General features: G+C 34.8%; 1 protein-coding gene across 2 annotated transcripts in view; it reads right to left on the reverse strand.

The window, feature by feature from the left end:
* NAALADL2 (N-acetylated alpha-linked acidic dipeptidase like 2) overlaps nucleotides 1-26,261 on the reverse strand; it is a 962,079-nt gene that overhangs the window by 687,957 nt on the left and 247,861 nt on the right. For both annotated transcript variants that reach the window (XM_073023452.1, XM_073023453.1), the window contains exon 2: nucleotides 23,804-24,305. In XM_073023452.1, the coding sequence (XP_072879553.1) occupies nucleotides 23,804-24,305 (502 nt within the window). The remainder of the gene's footprint in view (nucleotides 1-23,803; nucleotides 24,306-26,261) is intronic.

Below are 26,261 nucleotides of genomic sequence, written 5' to 3' on the forward strand. Positions count from 1 at the left end.
ACATCTGGACAACTGCAGGTAGCCCAACTGGAGGCACAGTAGAAAGAGAAAATCTGAAATAGAGGAGCCAGGTCATGACCTGAAGCCATAATTAGGAATTTGAACATTTTTCTGTAATTAATGTGGGACAATGAGTATATTGAGAATATTGTCAAATGTGTATTGGGGCATAGTACCCAAGCACTAGTGTGAGTAGGCACTACGTCAAGTACTGGGAAGTTAAAAAGGTTTCATGACAGAAATCATGACTTGGGACCACTGCCCTACTATCCATTAGTACCACCATCCATACATGTTCTGAACTGCATCAGTCATTGCTTAGTTCAAAAATCTGAGCACTTTATAATCAACAATAATCTCTATATTCTAATGTCTTCTCTTGGTTTAAGAACTCTTCCAAGTGATTTTGTCCTTCCTATCTTAAAATTTTTAAAGGTAATTTTTTAAAGATGTCTGCTATGGCTTGAATGTCCTCTCCAAAACTCATGTTGAACTTCGTCATTTTAACTGTATTAACTGTAGAACTTTTAAGAGGTAATTAGGCCATAGGGTTTTGACCTCATAATGGATTAATGTCATTATCATGAAAATGGGTTCATTATCATAGGAGTGGGTTCATTATAAAAAGATGAGTTTGGCTTCCTTTTGCCTTTCTCTTGCTGATATTATCCTGCCTGTCCACCTTCTGATGTAAAATAATTAAGCAAGAAAGTCCTTACCAGATGCCAGCTCCTTGATCTTGGACTTCTTAGCCTTCAGAACCATGATAAATAAATTTGTATTGTTTATAAATTACTCAGTCTGCGACATTCTGTTATGGCTGCACAAAACCAATTGAGATAATGTTCATATCAATTTTTCTTCTAATTGGAAAACACAAAAAGTGAGTGTGGTGAGGCCAGTGGGGAGAGAGGGCGTGGAAGCAGATAATAAAGATAAAGTTGCTTCAAGCAAAACCCTGGATGGAAGCAAGCCACATTAAACAGGAAACCCCCAATTTATAAACTAAATTAATACTAGCTGATAAATTCTAACAATTATCAGGTAATGCTGCTCATAGCTCCCTTTCTTGACTAATGATATGCCAATCAGCTATCTTCTTGGAAGTCCTCTGGTCAACTTTCTTCGGCTGTTAATATTTAATGTCTCATTATACCTACTCATAAACACGAATATACTTAATATTTTGTCTCAATTCACCTTTAAGGAGCATTTAAAAGAAAAACAAGTCCAAGGCCAAAACGAATGCTTCGTTCACAGTCACGTGAAATTGGGGAGTTGCACTGGATATTCATACAATAAAACTTCTCCAGTGCATAAATAAACCCAACACATATCCTTATCACTGTTGATTGCAGTGGCCCAGTGGCAATCAACCAGTAGGCAGAAAGGCCCTCTATTTCCATTCTGAGGCAATCATGAACAAAAGTTTACATCAGTATAGGCAGGGGCTTATTTATGACCAGAAAAATAAAATCCTTTGTAAGAGTGGGATTCACCAGGTGTCTTCCACCTATTCACTGTCTAGAGCTCCCTTAACAATACAAAGCTGAGTTTAATCAACTACCAATTCAGGACAGCATAATTATTTTCATTATTTCCTTTCAACTATTACAATGTGTCACCATTGTGGCAGTAAGGACAGAATGCGAAAGAAAAAGAAATGCAGAGATCACAGATACAAGAATGAAACCAGTAAAAAGTGGTAGAAGCTTGTCCTGTCTTTTATACAAAATCTCCCCCAAATACTGGCTTCTATTCTGAGAAAGAAAAGGAAAAAAAAAAAAAAATGCATTTTAGTTACATTAAAACGTCAACCAAACTGTGGCCAGAGGAAACATATGGAGAAACCCATCTTGAATCTGGGGCTGTCTTGGCTCTGTACTCTGTGGAATGAGGACCTGCCTGGGGAGGATGCCCAGGGTACTAACTAAAATAGTGGAAGCCTGTTGGCCCAAATTTATAAACAAAAGTGTGATGTGGATGAACATGTAGGTTTCCATTTTAACTGGATGCTGGAACTTCCTGGACTTTTCCCATAAAAGCAACAATTATTTCCAGTTAGCTTCATAAAAGGGGGTGCTCCTCAGCTCTCTTACCTGAGGCAGCTTGAATCAGGACGGACATTCTGCAGGAACAGCTGCAACCACGGCCAGTAATGAAAGTGTTGTCTCTTCCCTGTCCAGAGGAGGGCGCCAAAATGAGTTTCTGCTTTTCTCCCTACGTATTCGTTTGCCCCACGCTCTGGTTGTGAAACATCTTATCCTCCACTTTGCAGGCCAAGAGGTAGCCAAGGACAACAGCAAAGTAAGCTTGAATGTTTAATCAGTTGCATATATGGCTATTGTTTGTTGAAGCCAAAGAAAAAGAACCTAAGACAGGTCAGGTAACTAGTATGTAATGAGTGATGACCCAACCATTTGGCCAGACCCACAAGCAAGCATAAAGTAAATTTCTGTTCCTTGTTATGTAAACAGATTCAACCTTATTATTTGTCTTCAGTCAGGATCAGAGAAAATATTAACCTAAACTAGAAGAAAATATTAACCTAAACTAGAAGATGTTAATTTTTAATAACATTTCACAAGAATGTAGGATACCACTTAAAAGGTAGATGCAAAAAGGGGGACTCATCAGATAAAGAAGAAGAGATGTCCATGACTTTATCAATAATTCTTTCAACGAATTCATATATAGCTTTATGAAAGGCTTTTGAATCAAGACATCATTTGTTGAATGATTGATTTATTAGCCCAAATTAGTCTTGTTCTATTTGAAAACTAACTTTTTAAGATTATATCTATATAACAACAAAATAAAAATTGGTTTGAACAGCCTTATCAACCAATTAAACAACTCAAGTTTTGTCTGGGGTTTTCAAAGAACAAAAAGGGTGAGTAATAAAACTGAATACAGCACAGGTGTTGAAAATAGCTACACCTTTCAACCAGTTGTGTTACAATCATCTAGACATAGCATAAATGAGCTGAATTGAAGATAACAGCCTTTTTATTGCAAGACCATTGTAACACACAATTATTAAAATTGATTAATACTTGGGCCAATGCAATTTCATTATCTCTGATCGATTTCAAGCATTACTTTTTAATGGCCTTCACTCTTGTCATTTCAGTTAGAACTGCATGAACACTAGTTTAGTGGAGCGACACACAGTCCTTTTTTATGAGATTAAGTTCTTGGCTTTAAGAACATGTCCCAAAGGAGTAAACTGCTAGGTACAGAAGACCAGATGCCTCTACAAACACTATTTAGAAATCCATACCTTTTAGAGGATTTGTTTTAATAGATTTCTATGTTTTTAGTGCCAGAAAAACATAGCACATTAAATAGGGGTTTTAATTACATTATACTCCATAGCACTGGGCGTTTCTGAAAGTAGGAACCCAGAGCATGGTTGTTAAATGGCTACATGGAAAAGATGGAACACAAGTATTATGTGATCTAAAAATCATCTTTTTCTCAGTCTTAGGAAAGTACAATCAGGAAAAAGTGGGCTCCTTACTTCTTCACCCAGTGCTAAAGCAGCAAATACTGTTGATGGTACATCTAAAATACCATCAAAATCCATTCCCTTCCTTTAATTCCCATGGGTTTTACATTGATTCAACCTTCAATAGCAGTGCAAGCAATAATTAGAATCGTTACAACACTGGTCTTACTCCCCTCACCCTTGTTTAACTTTTTCCTCATATAATTCATCCTCAATGCTGTTTCCTATTTTTCTTATAATATATATATTTTATATATATATAATATATTAGTAAGGCATATATATATATTATATATTAGTAAGGTATATATATTAGTAAGGCATAATATATATAATATCTTAGTAAGGCATATATATATATTAGCTTTACTAAGTTACTCCTCAACCTTCAAGTTAAACAAACCAAAAACATCTTTAGATGTCATATAAGACTTTTCATAATCTGACTTTGACTTATAATTCTATTTCTCTCTCTTCCTCTTCTCCTTTCCTTACCTCCTCTTCTCACTCCCTTCCCCTCTCTCTCTCTGTCTCTGCCTCTCTTCCCACCTCCCTTGTCTTTCTCAAATAACCTTGCCTTTACATCCTATAGTCCTGCCATGTAGAACTAAAGGCCAAATATTACAAATCATTCTGTACCTTTAGACCATATACCTGGAATATTATTTGTACCTGTCTCTGGCTGGAAAACTTCTTCAAAACTAATTCAAATTTTTGTTATCCTTCTGTAAATTCACTCCTGTTCATCAAAGCTTTTTTATTAGTTTCTAGTTAGATGTTTTTATACTGTTTGGTTTTATGACACTTTATTCAAACTTTATCATTTCATTGAATATTATTATTTATTATTTCTCATCCCATACTTCCTAATAGTTTCTGAGCTTTTTGAAATGAGTAAATCTAATTTAGGTATTTTAAAATGTCCTGTGCCTCAATATTTATTGCACTGTAAGCATATGGTCAATAATGTCCACTGGAAAAAAATGTATAAATACAATTTATTTATTTGGGTTTATTCTGTAAATGAAACAAAGTTAATATATTTTAATTGTGAAAATCCTCACATGTTCTAATAAGCAATGATTTAATTTTTTGCTACCTGATGACTAGCACATCTTAGCCAAAGGGGAAAAAATGGACCATATTAAGAACATACTTTGCAATACAGATATCTGAGTACCAGAGCCATAATTTTGAGTCTAAGAAGCCCCAGAAATAATCAATATCATCAAAGCAGCAATCTTAGGAGATAAATGGGCAGCTGGTGTCATTCTCCATTCATCATGATATTGTTACAGCAGAGATTGTGCAGAACTATAATCTATCCTGACAGTGCTTACTGATCCAGAACTCTATTGCCGATTTTTATAACTTGCATTTTTTAAAATGCATTAGAAACTTTGATTTAGACATTATAGAGTATTGAATAAAAGAGACAACTGAGTAAGTTATTGTTCTCTTGTGTGTGGCACCACTGTACCATGTGCTGACTGGTCTTTTCACAATTTAATGGTTTGTTTACCACCTCCTGCCTGCTGTTCTCATTAAAGCACATCATTTGGTGATTACAAAGTGATAATTTATTGTTTTTCCCAAGGCTAGTTTTATTTTATTTATTTTTATGCTTTAATTATTTTTTTAATGATCCAAAGCCCCACTAGCATACTCATTATTGATACACAACAATCACGCAACTTATTCTAGTTCTGTGATCTGTCTATTGCTACTATCGAGACTTAGAGGGACATTTTGAGCTATTCAGAATGATGAAATTCTTAAATCTGACTTGAAAGAAGCAAAATAAGGAAATATCCCATCCAAGCAGAAATACCATTCATTACCTCCTCCTCATCTAATGACCTTGAGAGTTTCACAACCCATACGCCTAGCAAATACTTTCTAAGTGGATTCTTAACCCATCAAAATATAGAAGAAATTTACATTTGCTGCTTAATAGCATTCTCTTTTACACAAATATTATACTTGTAAATTGGGTAAGAAAGTATTATTAGGATATACATGTTATCTGCTATTTGCAAATGTTCAGAGTTTTACATGTGACTTGTAAAAGTGTTTCATTAGTGTCTTTTATTAAAAAAATAAAATCAAGTTTATATATATATGCTAATCGTCATGTTCCTCAGAGAGATTCTGGTACCAACATGTCAAGAAACTGTACCTAACCTTTGTGACATCAATAATGGAGTTTGACTGAAAAAACATCACAAGCATAACAAATCAATGCCCACAATAAATAAATAAATAATGTTTGTCTGCTTGCTAGGCCTATGACAGACAAGGCAAGCTCCACTCTCAGAAGCAAAAATTCTATGTCTAGGAGTCAGAGGTAATTTTAAGAACTATGAAGAAATATGTATTTATTTCTGAAAACATAAGTCTAATGTGTAAAAAATATGATGACAGGTTAAGTAGGTTGATAGACGTATTTTATCATTTAGTCTATGACAGTTTATCATCTTTGTTTTTCATTTAAAACTAAGTTTAGAAGTGCTTCAGTTTCAGATATTTATTTTAGTTTACCATACATATCTAGGAAAGGACCCAGATTAGTTAAACCACTAATGTAATTTGTAAAGAGAAAACAAAACTATAAAATTTTCTTTTGTGATTTGCATTGGCCAAAATGAATTACTGTAGCCACTAAATGCCACCTTAGAAACTTTTTTCCTTGCTTATATACTGTAATGAGTCTAAGCCTCCCGTCCCACAAACAAGCACTATGTAATAAATAATGTCTTAATTTTCATATTGTAGGCATAATTTTCACTCTAAGATTTTCTAAGTCCCATTGTATTACTGTGACATTTGAACCATGGCTAAAAGGTTTAGGTTCTAGAGCATATCCTCGAATATCCATTTAGTTTTCATAGTCTGCCTCACTATTTTTAATTGCCACCTGGTGGTTAGTAATGCCTCATCAGAGTATCATAAGGAATAGCTAGTTAGTTTTGCAATGTTCTAAGTAACTCTAAGTAAAACACTTACATGTTTAGTGTACATTTAGAAAATAATTATATATTTAGGACAATAAAAGATATAATAGATTTACTTTAGCCTAATAATGCACATTCTGCATAGCCTAAAGTGGCTACCTTATAGCAGAAATCCTATTTCCAAATATTAGTATTCTCTATCCCTCCCAGATGGTCCCAGGTTTTTTCTCAGGTTGGGTTTGATTTATTAAAGTTATTTTTGCTGTAATGCTAAATCCAAGTGTTAACAATCAATACTGCCACATCCATGTGATTTAATAGTCCTCCAATGAGAATACTCTTTCTCCAGAGGGCATTTTATCTATATCTGCATTAGTACAATTATGACTGTCAGCTTCCACTATGGGGGTATATTTTCCTCTCTATCCTTCACTAAGGCTTTCAGCTCTTGGAAACCAGAGACTGTACTATATTCGTCTGAGACCTCCACTCTTACTTCCTAACAAACAGTACTTGCATGAAGCAGGTATTAAATACATTAAATTCCTAAGACCTGACAAATTTGAGACAAAATAACACTTGATTCTATGTGAGACTCTCTTTCACTTTTTTACACGTCCTGTGAGCCGAGGCACAAACTACCTTTCTTCAAGACTATCTTTCTAAGAATGTGTATGTAACAAACAGTCTCAAAAAACAGAGACAGTGCTTTCTCCAGAGAAAAGGCTGGGTTTGTACACAATTTTGAAAAGATGAATATAGTATCTCCCTCAAGAGCAAAAGGCAGGTATGCTGATTGTCCAGCAGGATCCTTAAGCACAAATTTCCTCTCCTCTTAAACAACCACTGCATGTTCAGGGCCCAACTAGCCTCTTTTCATCACTTGTGGGAAATGGGGATCAAAACAGTATTGCAAACATGATTCTTACGCTGCTTGCTCTTCTGTGATAAACTCTCTCTCGTCTTTGACCCACGGATCTCATGTCTTCTGTACCTAACCAAGAAACTACAGCCAACTAACTTGTTAGCTGGGTAGCTCGGCAAAATAAGGGACCTTTCAAAGACGTTGATAGAATCTTAGCAAGAAAAACCAACCTAGATGCTGTTATTCTAAAACCCAAGGATTTTAGCTTTAATCAAAATTGGGCGGGAGATTTTCATTAAAATCTAAAAGTAATTTTGTGTACTGTGCCTCTCATTTTGGCGTCTTTCTGTCTATACCTCTGCACGGATACTCTACCAGCACATACCTCACATACATTTGATGAATATTTATGAAGTGGCTACTATGAAAGGGACACCTGTAACCAGCTCTGCAATGTCCTTCTTGTTTTCAGTCTCTAATACATCATTTGAGAGTTACCCTGTCTGATCTGATAATTTTCCTACTCAGAATCTTTTGCTGATTTCTCATTGTATTCACAATCAAATTCTAACCGTCAACTTTTCTCCAAAACTTTCCATGAAATTATCCTAATCTACTTCTGAAAGCTGATATTTTACAAACGAATCTCGTCAAAAAACGCACAGTCACAACAACCCTCATTTACTTTTCTGTGCTTTCTTACTTCCATGTCTTTGTTCAAACTTTCTGGAAGTCATGTCTCATATCTATATATTAATTTGTCCAAACCCTTTATAACCTTCAAAGCCCATCTCTTCTGGAAAGCACCTACAGACTCTACCCCACCAGAATGTCTATCCTTCTCTCCTACAATCTTTGCACTGATGTCATTATGCCTATACTACAGTTATTTAGAAATCTATGTAACTCTCCTAAGAGTGTATGTTCCTAAAGGATTTATCCATCTTTGTATTAACTAAATTTTACATTTAATAGAATGCCAAGTACAAGTACAGAGTAGACATTCAATATGTTTTAATTAAACTAAATTATTAATAATTCTATAACTGGAAATTGCCATCTCTATGTAACATCTGGATGTTTATGTGTCTTTAAAGTATGAATCGAGAAGAATGGGCCTCTGCTTCTTACCTGCCTAATGCCAGATAGGAATTATCTAGCTAATGTCATGACAGAGGAGAATAACTCAGTAGGCTGGCTGAATTGCCCCTAAATATGTGTTAGGACTTAAAGTATTTGGACTTACTTATAAAGCGGAATAAAAATTTACTTTACAAATACAATTATGTACTTGGTTAAAAAGTATTATTTTAGTTGTCATCAAAACTTTTAGAGAGAGAACTTTATTCAGGAAAATACTTGGAATATGGAACATGAGACCCTAATAGTATGACTTCGAAGGACAGGAAAAAATATATTACATGGGCTGGGCAACATTCCAAGAAGCCCACCTACTAAGGATGGTGTTCACTGACGAATTACCAGTGGAGAATGGCTGAAGATCTTTTATTAACAAAAATAATGTAATAATAAATAGCAGGTAACACTGTTTACTATGGGTCAGGTTCTCATCTAAATCTTGCTTATATGTGTATGCATTTATCTGAAGGTGGGACCATTATTAGCTGCATATTAAAAACGAGGAAACTGTGTCACTGTAAATTTAAAATAGTGTTCAAGATCATCCACTACATTAGCTGGATGTAATGGAGTTGCAGTTTGATCCCAGGCAGACCAATTTCAAGTCTATTTCTAAATTGGTTGTGTTGCTGTGATATAAATTCCCCTGATTTAAAATCTTCACAAGAACATGAAATGCCCATACCGAAATATAGTACTGGCACTACAGGGAATATGAATATATGTAGAATGACCCTAATTTTCCCTTTCCTGACTGACTGACTAGAGAAGGCAGCAGCATCGGATCAAGAAAAAACTACATCTAAACATCCTAGGAAGTGATCTGTGCTAATGCGTAGACCATCGCTGAAGTCTGAGCCATTGCTTCAGGGTAAAACTAACTCAGGAGCAAATGAAAACCAGTTTTTAAATTTTATTTATTTTATTTTCCTAAAAATTCTGTTAGTAGCTATATGAAAAAGATCATAAGTTGATATCTAGGTTACCACTGTAGCTCCTGAGTTGGTATTTCAACAATAGTTCTAGATGCATGTTCCTATTTCCCAGAACTCTGGAGAATTTCAGAAACACAAAACATAAATACTCCTATGACACAGTTATGTTAATACACACAAAAAATTCTGTGTTTAATTCTATTAAACAGTAAGTGTACAGCTTCCGTACAGATTCTGGAAAATCCTGGTCAACTTTCCAAGGTCAAGAGAGATCTAGAAATGTGTTTGATTTTCTGCTAAGTTTTGTAGCTTTTTTTGGATTCCAATCCACATTATTATTCATTTTCCGGACCCAGACTTAGGTTGGATAAATATTCCCTAGAGCAAAGAATCACCTTCTTCCCCGCACCTGGACATAGCCCCACACAGGATATGGGAGGTGGCCTCTCAGATTTGAATAGCTGAATGGTAATTTCTCAACTGCACTGCTGTTAACTCTTTCTTCCATTAGCTTACAGTGTAGCTTTTTTTCTTCCCTTCTTCTAAGAATTTTCTAAACTAGACACTAGAGTAATGTTGTGGTCCTAGATTACTTTCTTACCCAGGTGCACTTATTCCAGGAACCCTCTGGAACTATCAGGTAGAAAAAATAAAAACTTTAATTCATTTTGTTTCTCTTGTCATTATCTTGTTTCTTTGACCCCAAATTGTTACCTGGATTTACTAAACGTTTTTGGTCATCCTGTGTTATTTTCACATCTTTTTTCTCAAACCAATCAGCAAATTATTTTCTAAGCAACATTTTCCACAATCCCCAAATTTCTCTTTCTGGTTATAAGTTATTGTAGTAATATCAGTACTATTGGTTATTTAGTTTGCTCTGATTCCCAAATAGAAAAATAATTTTATTTCTGAAATGCAAATTGCTATCAGCAATCACTATCTTTTCTGCTTTCATGATTACCACAGAAGTACCATTCTTTCAATTCTGAGAACACACCGAATGTTGTTAAATCCTGTGGCCCCAACTTCTTCCTACTTTGGCCATAAGTTGTCAAAAGGGCAACTGAAAAGGCTACAGCAGAATGCCTTCCCCAAACCCTGTCCCTATACATATGAAGAGCTGAAATTGCAGTATAAATTCATATTAGGAAAATTGATATTAACATCTTTGTTTAATTTCCATGTCTCTAAATGAATTTTCCTCACTAATATGGCCTGCATTTTTAAAAAGTTAACATACACCACTGGTCATCATATCATAATTGTATATAATTAGCAAAGTTCAACTAATTTAAATGATTGCAACTGATTAAAATGAAATGAAGAAATCAAGAATCCAGGATTAACATATCATCCTTAACTTGGTTCTTTTAGAAAAGGACTGAAGAATCAGAAATATATTTCTCTTATTACTCATACCATATGAGTTCTGTATGTAATGTGAAATTTATGGGGAAAACCCCCCAAAACACAATAACTGAAAGTGATGAGGCAATCCGTAGAAGTGAGGCTATTTTAAGAAGAAAAGTAGAACTTTAAACCAATTACTGTACTTTTAATATTTTTAAAGAGAGAGGTAGGAATGGAGCAGCGACGCTTGTTTGGAAGAGTAAAATTCCGCGTGGAATGTTACAAATGAATAGAAATTCAGCAAGAGGGGAGAACATAGCCTCCTCTGCCCTTTCTGTTGAACTTGCTCTTTACAAGTGGGTTTGTTTTGTTTGTTTTGTTATTGTTTGTAAATGTGATGGCCAAAACCAAATAAATTAGTAAAGAAACAGCTCTATAGCATTCAGCGAAGTTAAGAGGTGGGGCAGGCTCTGCCAGCCAGTGAGTTGCCAGGTAATCCTAGAATCTCTGAAGAGGCGAAGAGGGGCTGATCCACCATCATAGAGCACGGTGTTCATTTGAAGTTGAACTGACCACTTCATCCCAAATAATCACCTAGATACCTTTGCAAACTATATTTCTTCCCTCTTTCTTTCCCTCCCTCCTTTCTTTCCTTCCTTTATTCCTATAACAATGAGTAATTTTGTGTCATTGTGTTTTGTTTATATAAACAAGTATGTTCCTATTGTCTAGGTTTGACCAATGGGAACATAAATACCATAAATGCAGGTATCTCGTGTATTTTATTCAGTGCTTTGTCTGTAGTACCTAGCTCAGTACCCATCACTCAGTAGGCCCTCAGTAAATATTTGTTAACATGAATAAATATATTGGCATTAAATGGGGCCTTTCATGTGTCTTGTGATGATAGGATATTAGGTGTTATTTTTAAACTGGAATGTAAATTTGATTAAGAACAGCATAAATCATTAAATTAGAAAGCTGAGGTGTCTACTTTCCCCCATAACAGTTTATAGCTTTGACCTTGCCTCTAACTCCCTTGCACTGTTCTACATAGACAGATAATTTGCTTATGGTTGTATGTGATTTTAATTATTTGATTGAAATATAATTTAAAAATTAAACCATCAAAAACAGATCTTATAGGAATTTGTTCTCTACGTAAAATAAGAAAGTGGAGGGAAGGCTTAGATCTGGACCACATGTTATACCCAGCAGCAAGTGACTCAGATCTAGCTACCGTGAACACGAACAGGATGAAGAAAAAAAAAATCTGCCCAGGCCACCCCAAGAGAAAAACCTTCAGGAATCACAAGAAATAACCGCTTATAAAAACCTGACACAATATTTCTTGGCTGCCCCAATGGACTAAAATAAATATTTGTCTATCTTTGCTCTTTACCCATATGAAATAGCAACACACATTTTGAAATATCCAGTTAAATTAAAATATACCTTCCAGATAAGCCTAAGGAAGTTACAACAAGGGAACATCTGATGTGTTTCATCAAATTACAAAAATTATCAGGCTAATAAATTAGAGATTTTAAATCTATGTAGCAGCTTGAACTACAATATTGGTACAAGCTGATCTTACAAGTTGTTCCCTACAGAATAGAGTTAATATGATGAAACCAAGCGAAGAAATAGAGAGAAAACGCCCACACTTGTCTTATTTTTATTGAAGGTAAAATCACCTGCACACATTTCTGTTCAAAGAAAAATGTTCAGCTTCATTTTATTCTCACAGATACAAATGTACTCCATAGAATTGGAACTGCTTCTTTTGTTTCTTGTTCTATCAGAATTAGATTTGCATATTTCAGGACATGTTAAGGTACTCTCTGTGATTTAGAGAGTTTATAAAAAGATAATTTGATTTCAAATCATAGTTTTCTTTCTTTATTTCTAATACTGAAAGCTGCATACCCTTCTGAGAAGTGAGCCATGAGAGGAAGACATTAGCTTGCCTTGTATTAGATAATAAAAAAGTTCCACAGGGGATGAGTTACATATTATGACATTGTGAATATAAGGCTCATTTGGATTTAATTCATTACTACATCATGTTGCACAGGAAAGCAATTTTTAAGCAATAGAAGTGCACTTCATTTGTAAAAGACCCAGATATAACACACAATCAGTTATTGAAGACAGAAACTGATTTCCCAAATCAGGCATATAAAATTTAATATATTTTCTTCAGTTATAATGAAAGGAAAGAGAACTTCAATACCATTTTTTTTATAGATAAGAATGACATTTTGTGAAATTTGGAAAGTGAATTTTTGCTTAGGGAGTTGACTACATCTTGATGCCACAAACCGAATAAGCTGAAGAAAATGGTTAAGCATTTTTAGTAATATATTTGAAGTATTTGTTAGATACATAGAATATAATTTCAAATTCTGTGCTTTCGTAGACTTAATATTACCACATTAAAAATAATATGAAATGTTTTAATGAAAAAGAGATAATGAACATTGGTAATTTCTAAAAATTTCAATATCAATTTTTCATATTATTAGTTAAATCTTAAGGACTGATTAAATCATTCTAGAATTTTAAAACTGCAACCATATGACATTGGTTTATTTCAGTTATCTAAATCTGTATGTATAAAACAGGGTTCTCCTGAGAAACAGAACATATAGGATGTAGGGGTGTGTGTGTGTGTGTGCGCGCTTGTGTATGAAGAGAGCCAGATTGGTTTATTTTAAAGAGTTGACTCACACAATTGTGAATGCTTGGCAAGTCAAAAATTTGCAGGATGGGTAGCAGGCTAAAGACCCAGGCAAGAACACAGTTTCAGTCAAAAGGCAGTCTGCTGGTTGAATTACCTCTTTTCTGGGAAGGTCAGTCTTTACCTGTTAAAGCTTGCAATGGGTTAGATGAGCCTTACCCACATTATGGATGATAATCAGCTTTATTCAAAGCCTACTAATTTATATCTTAATCTCATCTTAAAAATGCCTCCACAGAAACATCTAAAATAATATTTGACCAAACATCTGGGTACCATGTATTAGCCTAGTTGCTACATAAAATTAAACATTACACTGGTTATATAAGCATCTACAATTTGCAAAAATAAAATTACCTATCCATTCAGTGATGGTTTCCCAGGAAGGGGACAGTAGAGTGGGGTTGTTCATCATCTGTTTTTGGTATCTGAATTACTCAGCAACTTTACTTTCTCTCTCATTAGCTAGAAATATCCACTGGAAAAAAAAATTAAGTGACTGCAATAAAGTATTGAATTGATTCAATACATTTGGCATAAATAATCTATTTTAAAATATATTTTAATTTAAATGTTCCCCTGTAAATTACTCCTATGAGATTATGGAATTAATGGTTTCAGCTGAAATTCTCAAATATCTTGCTTAATTTCTAAAGCATGGATTAGGATTTTCAAATTGCAAATCTCAAAGGACCATGTCTGCCACTTGAATCTTGATTTCATTGACATTAAACAGGAACGTGAAAGAGAGAAGCATGCAAACAGTTCGCAACCTTTCCATGTTTCACTTACACCACACTCTACTAAATGTGATCATTACCAACTTTTCTATAGCATGAGGGTGGGGAAATCAAATGAATCCAGAGGAAATTGACATATCTGATCCTCAAAGTAAAAGGTTTGTTATTCCCCTGTACTACAATTGACTGATCTTGTTCCTTTTTGAAACCAATAAGATCAAGAAGTGGATGGATGGAAAAGCATATTATAGTCAATGCAGGAAAAAGATACAAGAAAAATGTGACTAGTCCTAAGGCTGATCAATTTTCAGAACAGGCAGCCAGTATCACAGATGATCCTGATACATCTGATGGAAATAGTTCATTGACAGTACAAGATAATCCCTGCAATTATGTAAAATAGATCCTGCTAATTAATAATACAACATAAATTAGAAACATTAATGGTTCCAACATTTTGATCCTTAACACTCTAACTTGGTCCTGATGCTTTACATCAGACAGACTCAATAAAAAAGATTAAGAAAAGGACAATTGCTTACCAGGAAAGTAACTAGCCTAATTTCAGTCTGTAACCAAATGGATAAAATAATTTTGTGCATGTGTGAGTGCATGGGGGCTGAGGAAGAGAGAGAGACAGAATCCTTGAACCTGACCATTGAGAGTAAAAAAGCAAACCTTTAGGCAGAAATGGCCCAGACTGAGACAACCTCTTCCTGAAGTTGAAATTAGCAGAATATAAAAAGACCTGTGAGGGGATCCACTTTGTACCTCCTGAAAACCTGTGATCAGGGAAATGTCTTTTGTGAAATCTTTATTTTAATTTCTTCTTTATAGAAAAAGAATGCTCTCAATATTGAACAGAATGTCATTAAAAACTATAGAGTGAATAGCCAAGTGCTTGGAATATAGTAGACACCCAGCTCATGTTTATGTAAGAAAAATAAAAATCTTCTCTCTTCAAAATCAACTTTTTTAGTACATGCTATGAGTACATACATAAAATTTGTTTAAAAATCAAAGGGGTATGTGTGTGTGTATTCTCAAATATCTTGCTTAACTTCTAAAGCATGGATTAGGATGTGTGTGTGTGTGTATATATAAATCAATAAATATATATATACACACACATATCCCATACATATATAAAAACACACACACACAGCCATTTTTATATATATGAATCATATATATGTATGATTAAAATTTCAATAAGAGGTACAAATAACCAGAAGTATACATTATTTTCATCTTCAAAAAAAGTGATAATCCACATGGAAATGAAGGTTTATCAAGAAGATCTGCATTCTGGTTCATTTTCTCATGCAGTAAAGATTTACTGAGTGCCTACATGCTATTTAAACTCTGCCAGACCCATAGTTCTTTCTCCACCATGAAACAAAGTGATTCATGCCAACAAAATGAAAGGAAATGAAGTACTGTGGGCTGCAAAGGGAAATAGAAAATTCAGCTGATGGGATATCAGTGAAATTTCCATGAAGGAGTGGGCACTTAAGCCAGATCTCAAACAGTATTTTACCATATTTTAATAGGCTAAGATGGAGAAGCTTATGCAGTCAAAGGCTCTACTGTCAACAATCTTTATTCTTCCCATTGGTGGGTGCTGCTCTAGCCAAATACCTAAGGATTGTGAGGGTCATAAGCTTGTATCTGTGAGTTGAATCCAGTGAAGACAATTAATGCCATTCTGCATAACACTGAGAAACTCTGAATTAAGAAGTTGCCTTATTTAAGGTTCAGAGCAATGAAACTCTATGGATAATTAAATCAGTCTTATCCTATGTATTCCTTTTCTGATTAAACTTAAGACAATGTACATTTGTTATCTGGAGAGATCAATAATAGGATAGTTAATTACTTCCTTTAGGAGCCATCACTCTATTACTGTTAAATTCACTCTGTTATTGTTTGCATACACTGAATTATGTGCATACATTTACATGTTTTTCTCCAATTAAAATAGCAGTTGCTTTATTGCTTTCTTCATTTCTCCCAATCTTCCTACTCTCATTCATTTTAATACTGAAATTAGAGAGAGATTAAAAAAACGAAGAACAGAGAAGACAAAGTACAAAATAACGATAATAATAATAACAATAATAATGTGAAGAGGGGCCAAAAAATGATTGGAAAGTAAGGCTGGAGAGTAGAAGAGAACAGTTGCTGATGACATCACCATCATCAAACAACAGTAAAATCTTGTGTTTGTACAAAAGCATGTCAGTGAAAAATATATTCCTGTGGGGACAGAGAAGAGACAGATCACTATTTTATATTAGCCTTTCTAGTGGCCTGAAAACCATAAAAACACTCTATGGGTCTTCATGGATTCCACAGCCAGTTTATCTTTAGGTAAGGACTACTTTGCCTCCCTCATTTAAGACCGGAGGTAATGTATAACTGGTCAGCTTTCTTGAACAGGAAACTTGCTCAATTATACATTCTTTGGTAAATGAAGTACAGTGGTTCTCGAATGGAAGGAAGTTAACATGGGTGGCAGGTGTGGAAAGGGAGAGATAAAAAAATGAGAAAACTGTTTGCACAGGAAAGACACCAATATTGTAACAAGTAAACAAACTTAATGCCTGGGTTAAAACAAGGGGACAGGAAAACGGCCCAGGTGCTTATTTTCTTATGTCACAGGATGATAAATTAGTGCTGGTGAGAAAGATATGGGTGAAAAAGTAAATTATATGTATTTTGTTTCTAGATAGCTTGGACAGAGATTTTCTCCTTTCAGGAGATCAACTTTGTCTGGAAAGACCATAAAAATATATTGAATGTTAAAATGCAGGGTTCTAAGATTTTGAACTCTTAGGCACTGTGGAGTGGTCATAAGTTGTGTTTCTTGACTGTAGATAGTTGACCCGGTAAAATTATGGAATTTATCTTTTCAGAAGAGAAAAATTCATCCTTGTAAGTTAAATGAACTTATTTATATCTTTTGATCCAGCATAGCTAGATCATAGGATAAGAATGGAAAATTCCCTCTTGTGTACTTCTGATCAAATAATAAGGGCTTTCAAGAATGTTGGATGGAGAAGAATTCTGAGGCAAGGTCTGAGTGCAGTGATAAAGAGTGCTGTGATTCATGGACACAGAGCATGATACAGGAAGTGGCAGTGTATATGCAGTGAATCTGTCATTCCTTTGGTTCAATGACATTAAAGCCAGGTAACCTAACCAAATAGTGTCAATGGTAAAGTTCAATTAGTACTACAAAATGCACCACCCATATTACATATAACTAAATATACTAATTAGTTGCTGAAAGGGAATAATGGAAGAGGAAGAGGAGAAAGAAGAAAGAGAAAAGGGAGTAGAAGATTATCTGTAAAAGTACATTCAGAAGAACAGAAAACAAGTGAGACTTAGGAATCCACTTCAATTTATTATATTAAGTAATTACTAAAATATGCCTATATCTGAAGCAGCATTTAAACTAGGTTTCCAGACAAGATGCTATTCATTATGGTATTGTTGAAGATAATTTATAACATTTTCTTTCCTTCCTTCCTTCCTTCCTTCCTTCCTTCCTTCCTTCCTTCCTTCCTTCCTTTCTTTCTTTCTTTCTTTTCTTTCTCTCTCTCTCTCTCTCTCTCTCTCTCTCTCTCTCTCTCTCTCTCTCTCTTTCTTTCTCTCTCTCTCTCTCTCTTTTTTTTTTTTTTGATACAGAGTTTCGCTCTTTCACTAGGCTGGAGTGCAGTGGCGCAATCTCAGCTCATTGCAACCTCTGCCTCCTAGGTTCAAGCAATTCTCCTGCCTCAGCCTCCCAAGTAGATGGGACTACAGGCCCATGCCACCACGCCTGGCTAATGTTTGTATTTTTTAGCAGAGACAGGGTTTTACCATGTTGGCCAGGATAGTCTCAATCTCTTGACCTCATAATCTGCCTGCCTCGGCCTCCCAAAGTGCTGGGATTACAGGCATGAGCCACCGCGCCCAGCCAATTTATAACATTTTCAAACGTTTTTAAGAGTTAACCCTCAGCTAAGAAAATATGGTGTTTTATTTTGCTTATAAAGATCATTTCACAGTATAAATTAATTCATGCTTGCTTACTTGTATCAATGATGAAAAACATTGCCCTGTCCAAATAATGCAAACATTTAAAAATAGATACATCTCTAGAGATTGTATTTTATTATTTATTCATCTTATTTGTGAAGTTAGAAAGTCAAATGTGTTTAGCAAAATAAATCCAAAGAGATGGGGTACCATACATACTGTGACTGACTATTTTACTATTATGACATTTTAGTTTCTGAACCTATAAACACCATGGGAAAGAACCAATAAAAGCCAAGGGGAAACTCCTTTAAAAAGTAACTCATATATGAAAAATGAAATGCACAAGGTCAATTCACATAGAAAACCTTTATCAACATTATTTTTGGCCTATCAAAAGCAAATAAAAAATAAGAACCTGGACGGCTAGTGGCTCTGGAAGACAATTTGGTGACACAAAGCAAACAACTACACAAATGTGGACTCCATGAAGCTGTGATTTGTTTCCAGGAATTTATCGGAAGGGAATAATTAAATTGGCACACTTGGATTTGTGTACAAGAATGTTTGCAGAGGAAACCGAAAGGTCCCTTTATAAGAAATAGGTTAAATTACATGGCATCCATATAATGGAATACCAGGTAGTATTTTATGTAGTGATTTAAATCCATATTTATTGGCTTGAAAAGTGATTCTAATATTTTAATTAAAAAAATTCTACAGCAGGTGTCAAAGGAATACATGGCTTAATACAATTTTTTCTGATTCATAGGGAATGATAGAAGGAAATAACAATGATTTTTTTAAAGACGTAGGATTATGGATGGTGTTTACTTTTTTCTTTATAATTTTCCGTACATGTTGCACTTAGAACCATAATGCCCTTTCCATTAAGAAAAAGAAACTATATTAGCCATAATTAGAATACAACACATTTTTCTCCTTTTTGTCTCAACATTTCACAGCATCTACAGCTGTCAAAGGTAAACACCTTCCTGCATTCAAAAATAAACTAAACCTCATTAATTTATTCAAATATCTTATTATTACAATATTATATTTTCAAACTATGTTTTGAAGTTTTCAACATACTTACTCTGCTCAGAAATATGCTTATGATCTTCAGAATTTATTAGGTTGGTGCAAAAGTAATTGCTGCTTTTGCCATTACTTTCAATGGCAAAACAACAATTATATATGTATGTCTGTATATGTCATTTCTTTAAATAAAAAATACATTATTAAAGGCTTGGTGGCTTTATTATATAATGGAAATGAACTATTGCACCTGTGACATTCAAGCTTCTTCTAAGTTAAAGAGCTTTCTCAACAGTCATAGGTAAACATGGTTTATACAAGATAACCAGCATCTCAACTGACTTAAGCTGATTAGATTAGGGACAAGCACTTGACACAGAGTCACAAATATCTCTGGTCCACAAAAGGATAACAATGACATTTCATTCTGGAGAATAGGAATAAAAGAATAATGTATTGGAGAATATAGCAATTAGCATTGGGAAAAGATGCAAAAATAAAAACAAAAACTAGTATAAATTGCAAAAGAATTAAATCACTTTGGTGATCAACACTTCAGTGAGACTCAGAGAACGTGTTTACTCAGGAAGAGTTCTCAGCTGAAACTTTTCTGGTGTACGCTTTGTGTGTTTTTTGGAGACTCTTTATTTTACACTGGAGACTTCTCATTTTCCTTTGACATGAGTAATAATGTACCCTCCTGCAGCTCCTGGCTTACAGCCCCCAGGGATCTGAACACACCTCAAGCTTCTTCCCTCTCCAAGCTTCCTGCTATCTCCCTCTCAGCCCAGACAGAAATAACATTTGCCATACTCCACCTAAAACAACTACCTCTTCTGCAATTTTTATTTTATTTTATTTTATTTTATTTTATTTTATTTTATTTTATTTTACTTTATTTTATTTTGGGACAGAGTCTCACTCTGTTGCCTAGGCTGGAGTGCAATGGTGCAATCTTAGCTCACTGAAACCTCCTTCTCCCAGGTTCAAGTGATTCTCCTTGCCTCAGCCTCCCAAGTAGCTGGGATTATAGGCGCCTGCCACTATGCCTAGCTAATTTTTCTTTTTCTTTTTTTTTTTTTTTTGTATTTTTAGTAGAGACGGAGTTTCCCTATCTTGGCCAGGCTGGTCTCGAACTCCTGACCTCAGGCAATCCATCCTCCTTGGCCTCCCAAAGTGCTGGGATTATAGGCGTGACCCACCATGCCTGGCCTTCTTTTGCACTTTTATCAGCAACTAGCCAGTGAATCTCTTACCACTTAGATATGGGAGGTAAGAGGCTGAATTCTCTGAATAAGAAAGACATCAAGTTATTCTAAGTAGTTTTGCCACCTCTACATCTTCCAAATAGTTCTGTTAAACTTTTTCCACTGGATTTGAGACTCGTTTCTTGAGAAGAGACAGAGACTTAAAGCACATCAGCAGCTTTTTAAAAACTGCTTCACTTTCTCCATTCTACCTAACCTTTGTTTCTCCAAACTCTCATAAGTCAAAAATGGATAATCATCTCTGGGCCCATACTATCATTTTTTCAAAGCTCTACATGCTACATGCTAGTCTTAGAAATGTAGCATCAACTGTCTTTATGCCTCAGCTGGAACTGAAGCATCAGTAGTGATACTTCAATATTTTTACAGTATGTGATTTTGATATAAATTGCCACTTCTTTAAAATTAGAACATAGGCTATCCTCTGAGTAATCATAATATAATTATATAACTTAAAATAATTATATCATATAATATAAATACTATGTTCATAATATTTTGTATATATATTTATAATATAATGAAAAATCTAAATGATAAAATAATTTAAAAATATATAATATAATTGATAAACAGATGTTTCTCATTTATTCCTGCATTCATTTCATTCTTTAAAAAATAATTTCTCAATGTCTATTAGATGATGGCATTTTAATGGTGCACAAACAAGTGTAGTCCATTCTCTCATTGAGTCTGCAGTCTATTATAAAAAGAACATATTTTGTATTGTACAACTTTTAGGCTATTTGATCAGAACTGACACAGGTTTAGAGCATGTCCAGGAAAAGAGAACCAATAGAAAAGAGATATAGCAATTGAACAAAATAGTGGACCAGTAAGAGCACAAAATTGGTAATGAATTCATGAAAAGTAATAGCAGGAATCTACTACTACTAGGAGGCACAGAATTAAGGCTAAGATTGCTTAGTAAACAGAGATTCATAATGACATGTGGTTAGGACGACTACTGAGGGAGAAGTTATTTTTGGATGAGGAGCTGTTATGTTTGTAAAGATATTTGTACAAAAATACAATTGTTTTGAAGAAGAAAGTACGTTATTGCAATAAAGAAAAAAAAATATGGCTACTTGATGGGCCCATAATTGTGAATCTGTGTCTAATCACAGAGTACTACCTGGGAGTGTAATTGCTAGTGGTTATGCTTTCATAGCTAGCTTTGACACATATGTTATTTTGTTGATTTTGTAGTCTAAGATTGGAATATAATCCTTACCATCTTGCAGCTTCCGTTCTGAGAGAAATAATGAATATTTTAATGTAATTATTATATATTTTAAATTTTATAATCAGTTGCCTATTTGCAAAGAGGACATAAGTCAGCTTTTAAAGATGACTACAGTGCTGAAAAATGAATTAAAACAAGACAAGGAAAGCCAAAGTTATATAAGGAGGGAAAATAAATATGTAGCTTAGTTTGTAAACAAAATTGCATGTCATAAAGTTCCTTATAAACCTACAAATACAAATTTGACTCCAAATTTACTAAGAGTCAAAGTAAAGGAAGCAGACTAGGTTATGGTATTCATTTCATCAATAAATTAAAAACTAACCAGCTGCTCAGGAAAAACAAACCAACAGAAAACATACACATAATTGTCCTTAACATTAAAAAGAAATTAATGCTATGGATCTTTTTCCAGAAGATATTTTGTAATAGAACAGATGTCCATAACGAAGTTAAAGTAAAAACAGTTTTATAGAGTCTTTCTATTTTCTTGGTTTGTTTTCTAATAACACCCTGAGCCAGTTAGATTTATCTGCAACTTTCCCTTTTTCTGCTCCATCCTATGTTGCAGGCAGTGGATCCCTTCAGAATGAGTTTTCTCAAGTTGTAAGTCAGCAGTCTCTTGCTGGTTTCAGCCAATAGGACAATTGCTAGGACACTTAGTGGCAGGAGGAAAAGAGAAGCTGGGGTATTTCCCTCTCTCTATCTTCAGTGGTGTCTCCAGCTGAGGTTATGTCCCTCATCTGCACTTGTATGCACAGAATGCACAGACATTCCAGTCCCATTGCTTTCTCCCTCTAGTCTAGGTTTAGTAATGGCTCCATTTTGTGAATCTCTGGGCTACCTGAGTATCCCCTGATTGGCTCATAAGTTCCTGATCACTGATGGAAGCATTTCTCTACTTTAAATGCCTTTTACTTTAAATATTCAGGAAATTTTCCGATGTCTTCATTGGGTCCTGATAAATACAATCATTCATTATAAGATAACAGCGTATCTTTCAGCTCAATGTAAACAATTTTACATTGGGAAGTCTCATGAAAAGTGTTATTATCCACATATTAAATATCCAGGGATGCTTATACAAAAGGGAATAGTAGACACAGAAGGATATAGGGAACACATCCCTGTCAGTCACTGAGGCTCAATCTTCAGGAAGAGGATTAGAATCCACCAACACCAATACACCTGGTATTTCAGCACATGAATTAAGTGACACATCTTCAGTGGCCATGCTTCTCTGAGAAAATTCCTGGAAATGCACACCTGCCAACATCTTAGCTGTAACAAATCAGCATAACCCAGAAAGAATATCCCGGAGAAGTAGTACCTCACTACTCTATCTACCTACAAACAACATACATGATTCACCTAGGACTATTCTTTTTCTGCAAATATAGAAGATATATGTGGAAGGTAATACCTCATCTTGCATATCCAGTTCTTCACTTCACTAAATATGTAAACTAGAAAACCTTTTACAACTCAACATGTTTGCTAATAAAATAACAAACAGCTTTTCCAAGTTATCCACTAGTTATATGACATCACTGAAGTTTTTGAAGACAGTTACTTCAGCCCATAAAGCAGGTTTATTTTACTCTGATGTCATTAAAGTCTTTAATCATATGGCTAACATCCTAGTTTTTATTACCTGTATATCTGGCAATCTTTGCATCCCAATTTGGTCTAATGAGGCTCCCCAAGAGGGAGAAAATACAGTGGCTGGAGACTTTTAGTCTCCATAGTAGTTATGATTCTTACTAGTAATTAATAAAACTGCATCACAAATTTATATTGCAGTACCATAAATCTGAAAATCTGTGCCCCCGCTTTGCAGTTTCTATTCTTGTTGTGGTGGTAAGTTATGTTTCTCAGCTTGCAAAACTGACTTGAACCACGGAAAAATCATTAGTTCAATACCCCCCGTGAGACATTTTTCCCAAGAAATGCATTCAAACATCTGTTTCTTCTTACCTACCTGAAAGACTTCTTAATATCTTCTGCCTGGATTGTCTTGAGAATCTCTTGGTATAACTGAGGATCGACTGTTCCTGAAGATGGAGTATCTGAAGGGCAATTTGTATGTACATAATAACCTATCAAAATCCCAAAAATAAATAAAATGGTGGCTATGCAAAGTATTTTTAAGAGGTGACAAAAGTTGCAGCGATTGCTCTTTGGTGCAGATCGTGTATAATGGGTAATGTAGTCAGATTCTTCTTGAAGTCTCTGGAACCTTCCTTTGGGTGAAGTTGCTGGTTGCATGGAATCAAGATTGAGATCTATAGTCTCTGAATGCCCTAGGTTCTGATTCTCAGCACTGTCTAGCTGGAATTGGTCAAAACCAGACTCCTCTAGTTCCTTCTCCATGTCCCACTCTAAGTCAAGGGCAGTGGCTTGAAGATCATCATTGTCTAAGTACTCTGAGTGTCCTGAAGGTCTTTGATCTGCATTGACCTTTTGATAGGCCATCTTTTTACCTGTGAAAATAAGAAAAATATATTTTAACAAAATAAACACACAATTAAAAAAACTAACAAGGTGAAAACAAAACAGTAAGCCATATTGGGCATCCATAAAATTTTAATGATTATAATACAGGGAATTAAATTCTCCCTATAGAAACTCGTATTTTATTTAATTAATCTTATAATTTTCTGTTGATGTCATTATAGGAAAGGAAGACAAAAGAAAAACGAAAGTAGAAGGTATTTAGTGGAAAAGCTATGAGGAAACAAAATTACACACACACACACACACAAACACACACACCCCCCATTAATCTTTGAAGCTCAGGAGAATAACAACAGTCATGAATACGCAATTATATTGAAGAATGACGCAATGTAGAAGGCAAAATTAAACCTTCATGGTTACAAAATAACTTTTAAAAATCGAAGACAGAAGTAATAAAGCTGTTATTTGGTAAGTTAAAGGGAAAAAATAATAAAAGCCCTGGAATGATTACATTGCCAGAGCTAGTCTTAAAAACACAAATTCATTATAAGAATAGGCAGAACAACTAAATGAAGTATGAATTCTACAAGAAGCAAAATCTGTTATGTTACAGATTCATAACTTACCAAAAAGATTACAAAACTTTAAGACTATGAGAGAGGACTGAGATGTCCCAAGAAATTAGTGACATGAATTGGCCTGGCTCAGTGAACTTTAAATAAAAATCTGGGATGGCATCAATCCAAAGAGGAAAGCCTTTTGCCAGCCTAGGAGAGTGTGGTTTCATAACCTTGCTACAGGAGTGGCAGATGGAGGTTCTTCTCCCCTGCACAGCTTTGGATGACAGCTTGTTGTATCCTGCTGAGATGTATTAGGAAAACTGGGCGAATTAACTGCAAGTGATCTTAAGCCTGTATTCAGTAACCCACTGGTGTATTATGGCTTCAGATTAAGAGTATTTATACTTAAATATTCTGCGTATTAGATTTGTCACCCCAGCTGGATCTTAGGTCCCTCACAATGTTTTATGATTTTTCTGTGTGTCCTACTGTGGTGGGCAAAGAACACAGCTCAACTGATAATTGATTAGCTAATTGCCTTAGGAATCGTGGTGGACAAGTAAATTCCTATGAAAAAGATAAAACAAGGATTTCACGAAGGGAGTGGCACTTATGCACAGAGTTATGGCCATACATACCTCCAATCTTGGCTAGCTGAGGCCCATATAATTAAAATTTCCTAAATTTTTAAGAAAGTTCAAATATAACCAAATATTACATTTTATAAAATAAAAACTGTAATTCTGACTAGAATTTTCATATGCTACCCTAAAATCTAGGAATCATTCTTACCCAGCATTGACTCAGTAAAGATGATTATCTAATGCATGCCAGGCAGAGATAAGTAATGAAGAGAGAAATAAATAGGACCGTATTCCACAAATAGGGAACCATCAAATCAGAGAGACAATGCACAAACAAACAAAAAAGTGAGATAAAATATGCAAAGTGTCAGTGAAACTCAGGGGTGATTGATTCTATCAGAAAATACAAGAAATAATTATTTTTAAAAAGTGACCTCTAAGTTGCTTTTGCAAGAGAGGAGGGTGTGAGAGGAGAATACCCAGAAAGGGGAAAATTTACAAACACAAAGGGAGAATAAGAATGCCCCACTTGAAAACCCTAGAGTGGTATGCTATGACTGAGCATAGTGCACAAGGGCCAAAGATACTGAGGAAAAAACTAGGAGAAGGTGGCACTGGACAAAAAACTTAACTTTCCTACAACACAGGGTCGTCGTATATGAAATGGGTATAATATTAATATAAACTTTGTAGTGTTGTCATCAGGATTCATTCACATAGTGAACCCAAAGCATCTATTGAGTAGTGGATAGGTTATATGAGTTAGAAGGAACATTTCTAGTCTTAGAGGAGATAGAACTGTCAAGGATTGGTAGGGAGTTAATAATTATATAAT

This window comes from Chlorocebus sabaeus, chromosome 15, assembly GCF_047675955.1.
Source record: "Chlorocebus sabaeus isolate Y175 chromosome 15, mChlSab1.0.hap1, whole genome shotgun sequence".
NCBI classification, from domain to species: Eukaryota; Metazoa; Chordata; class Mammalia; order Primates; family Cercopithecidae; genus Chlorocebus; species Chlorocebus sabaeus.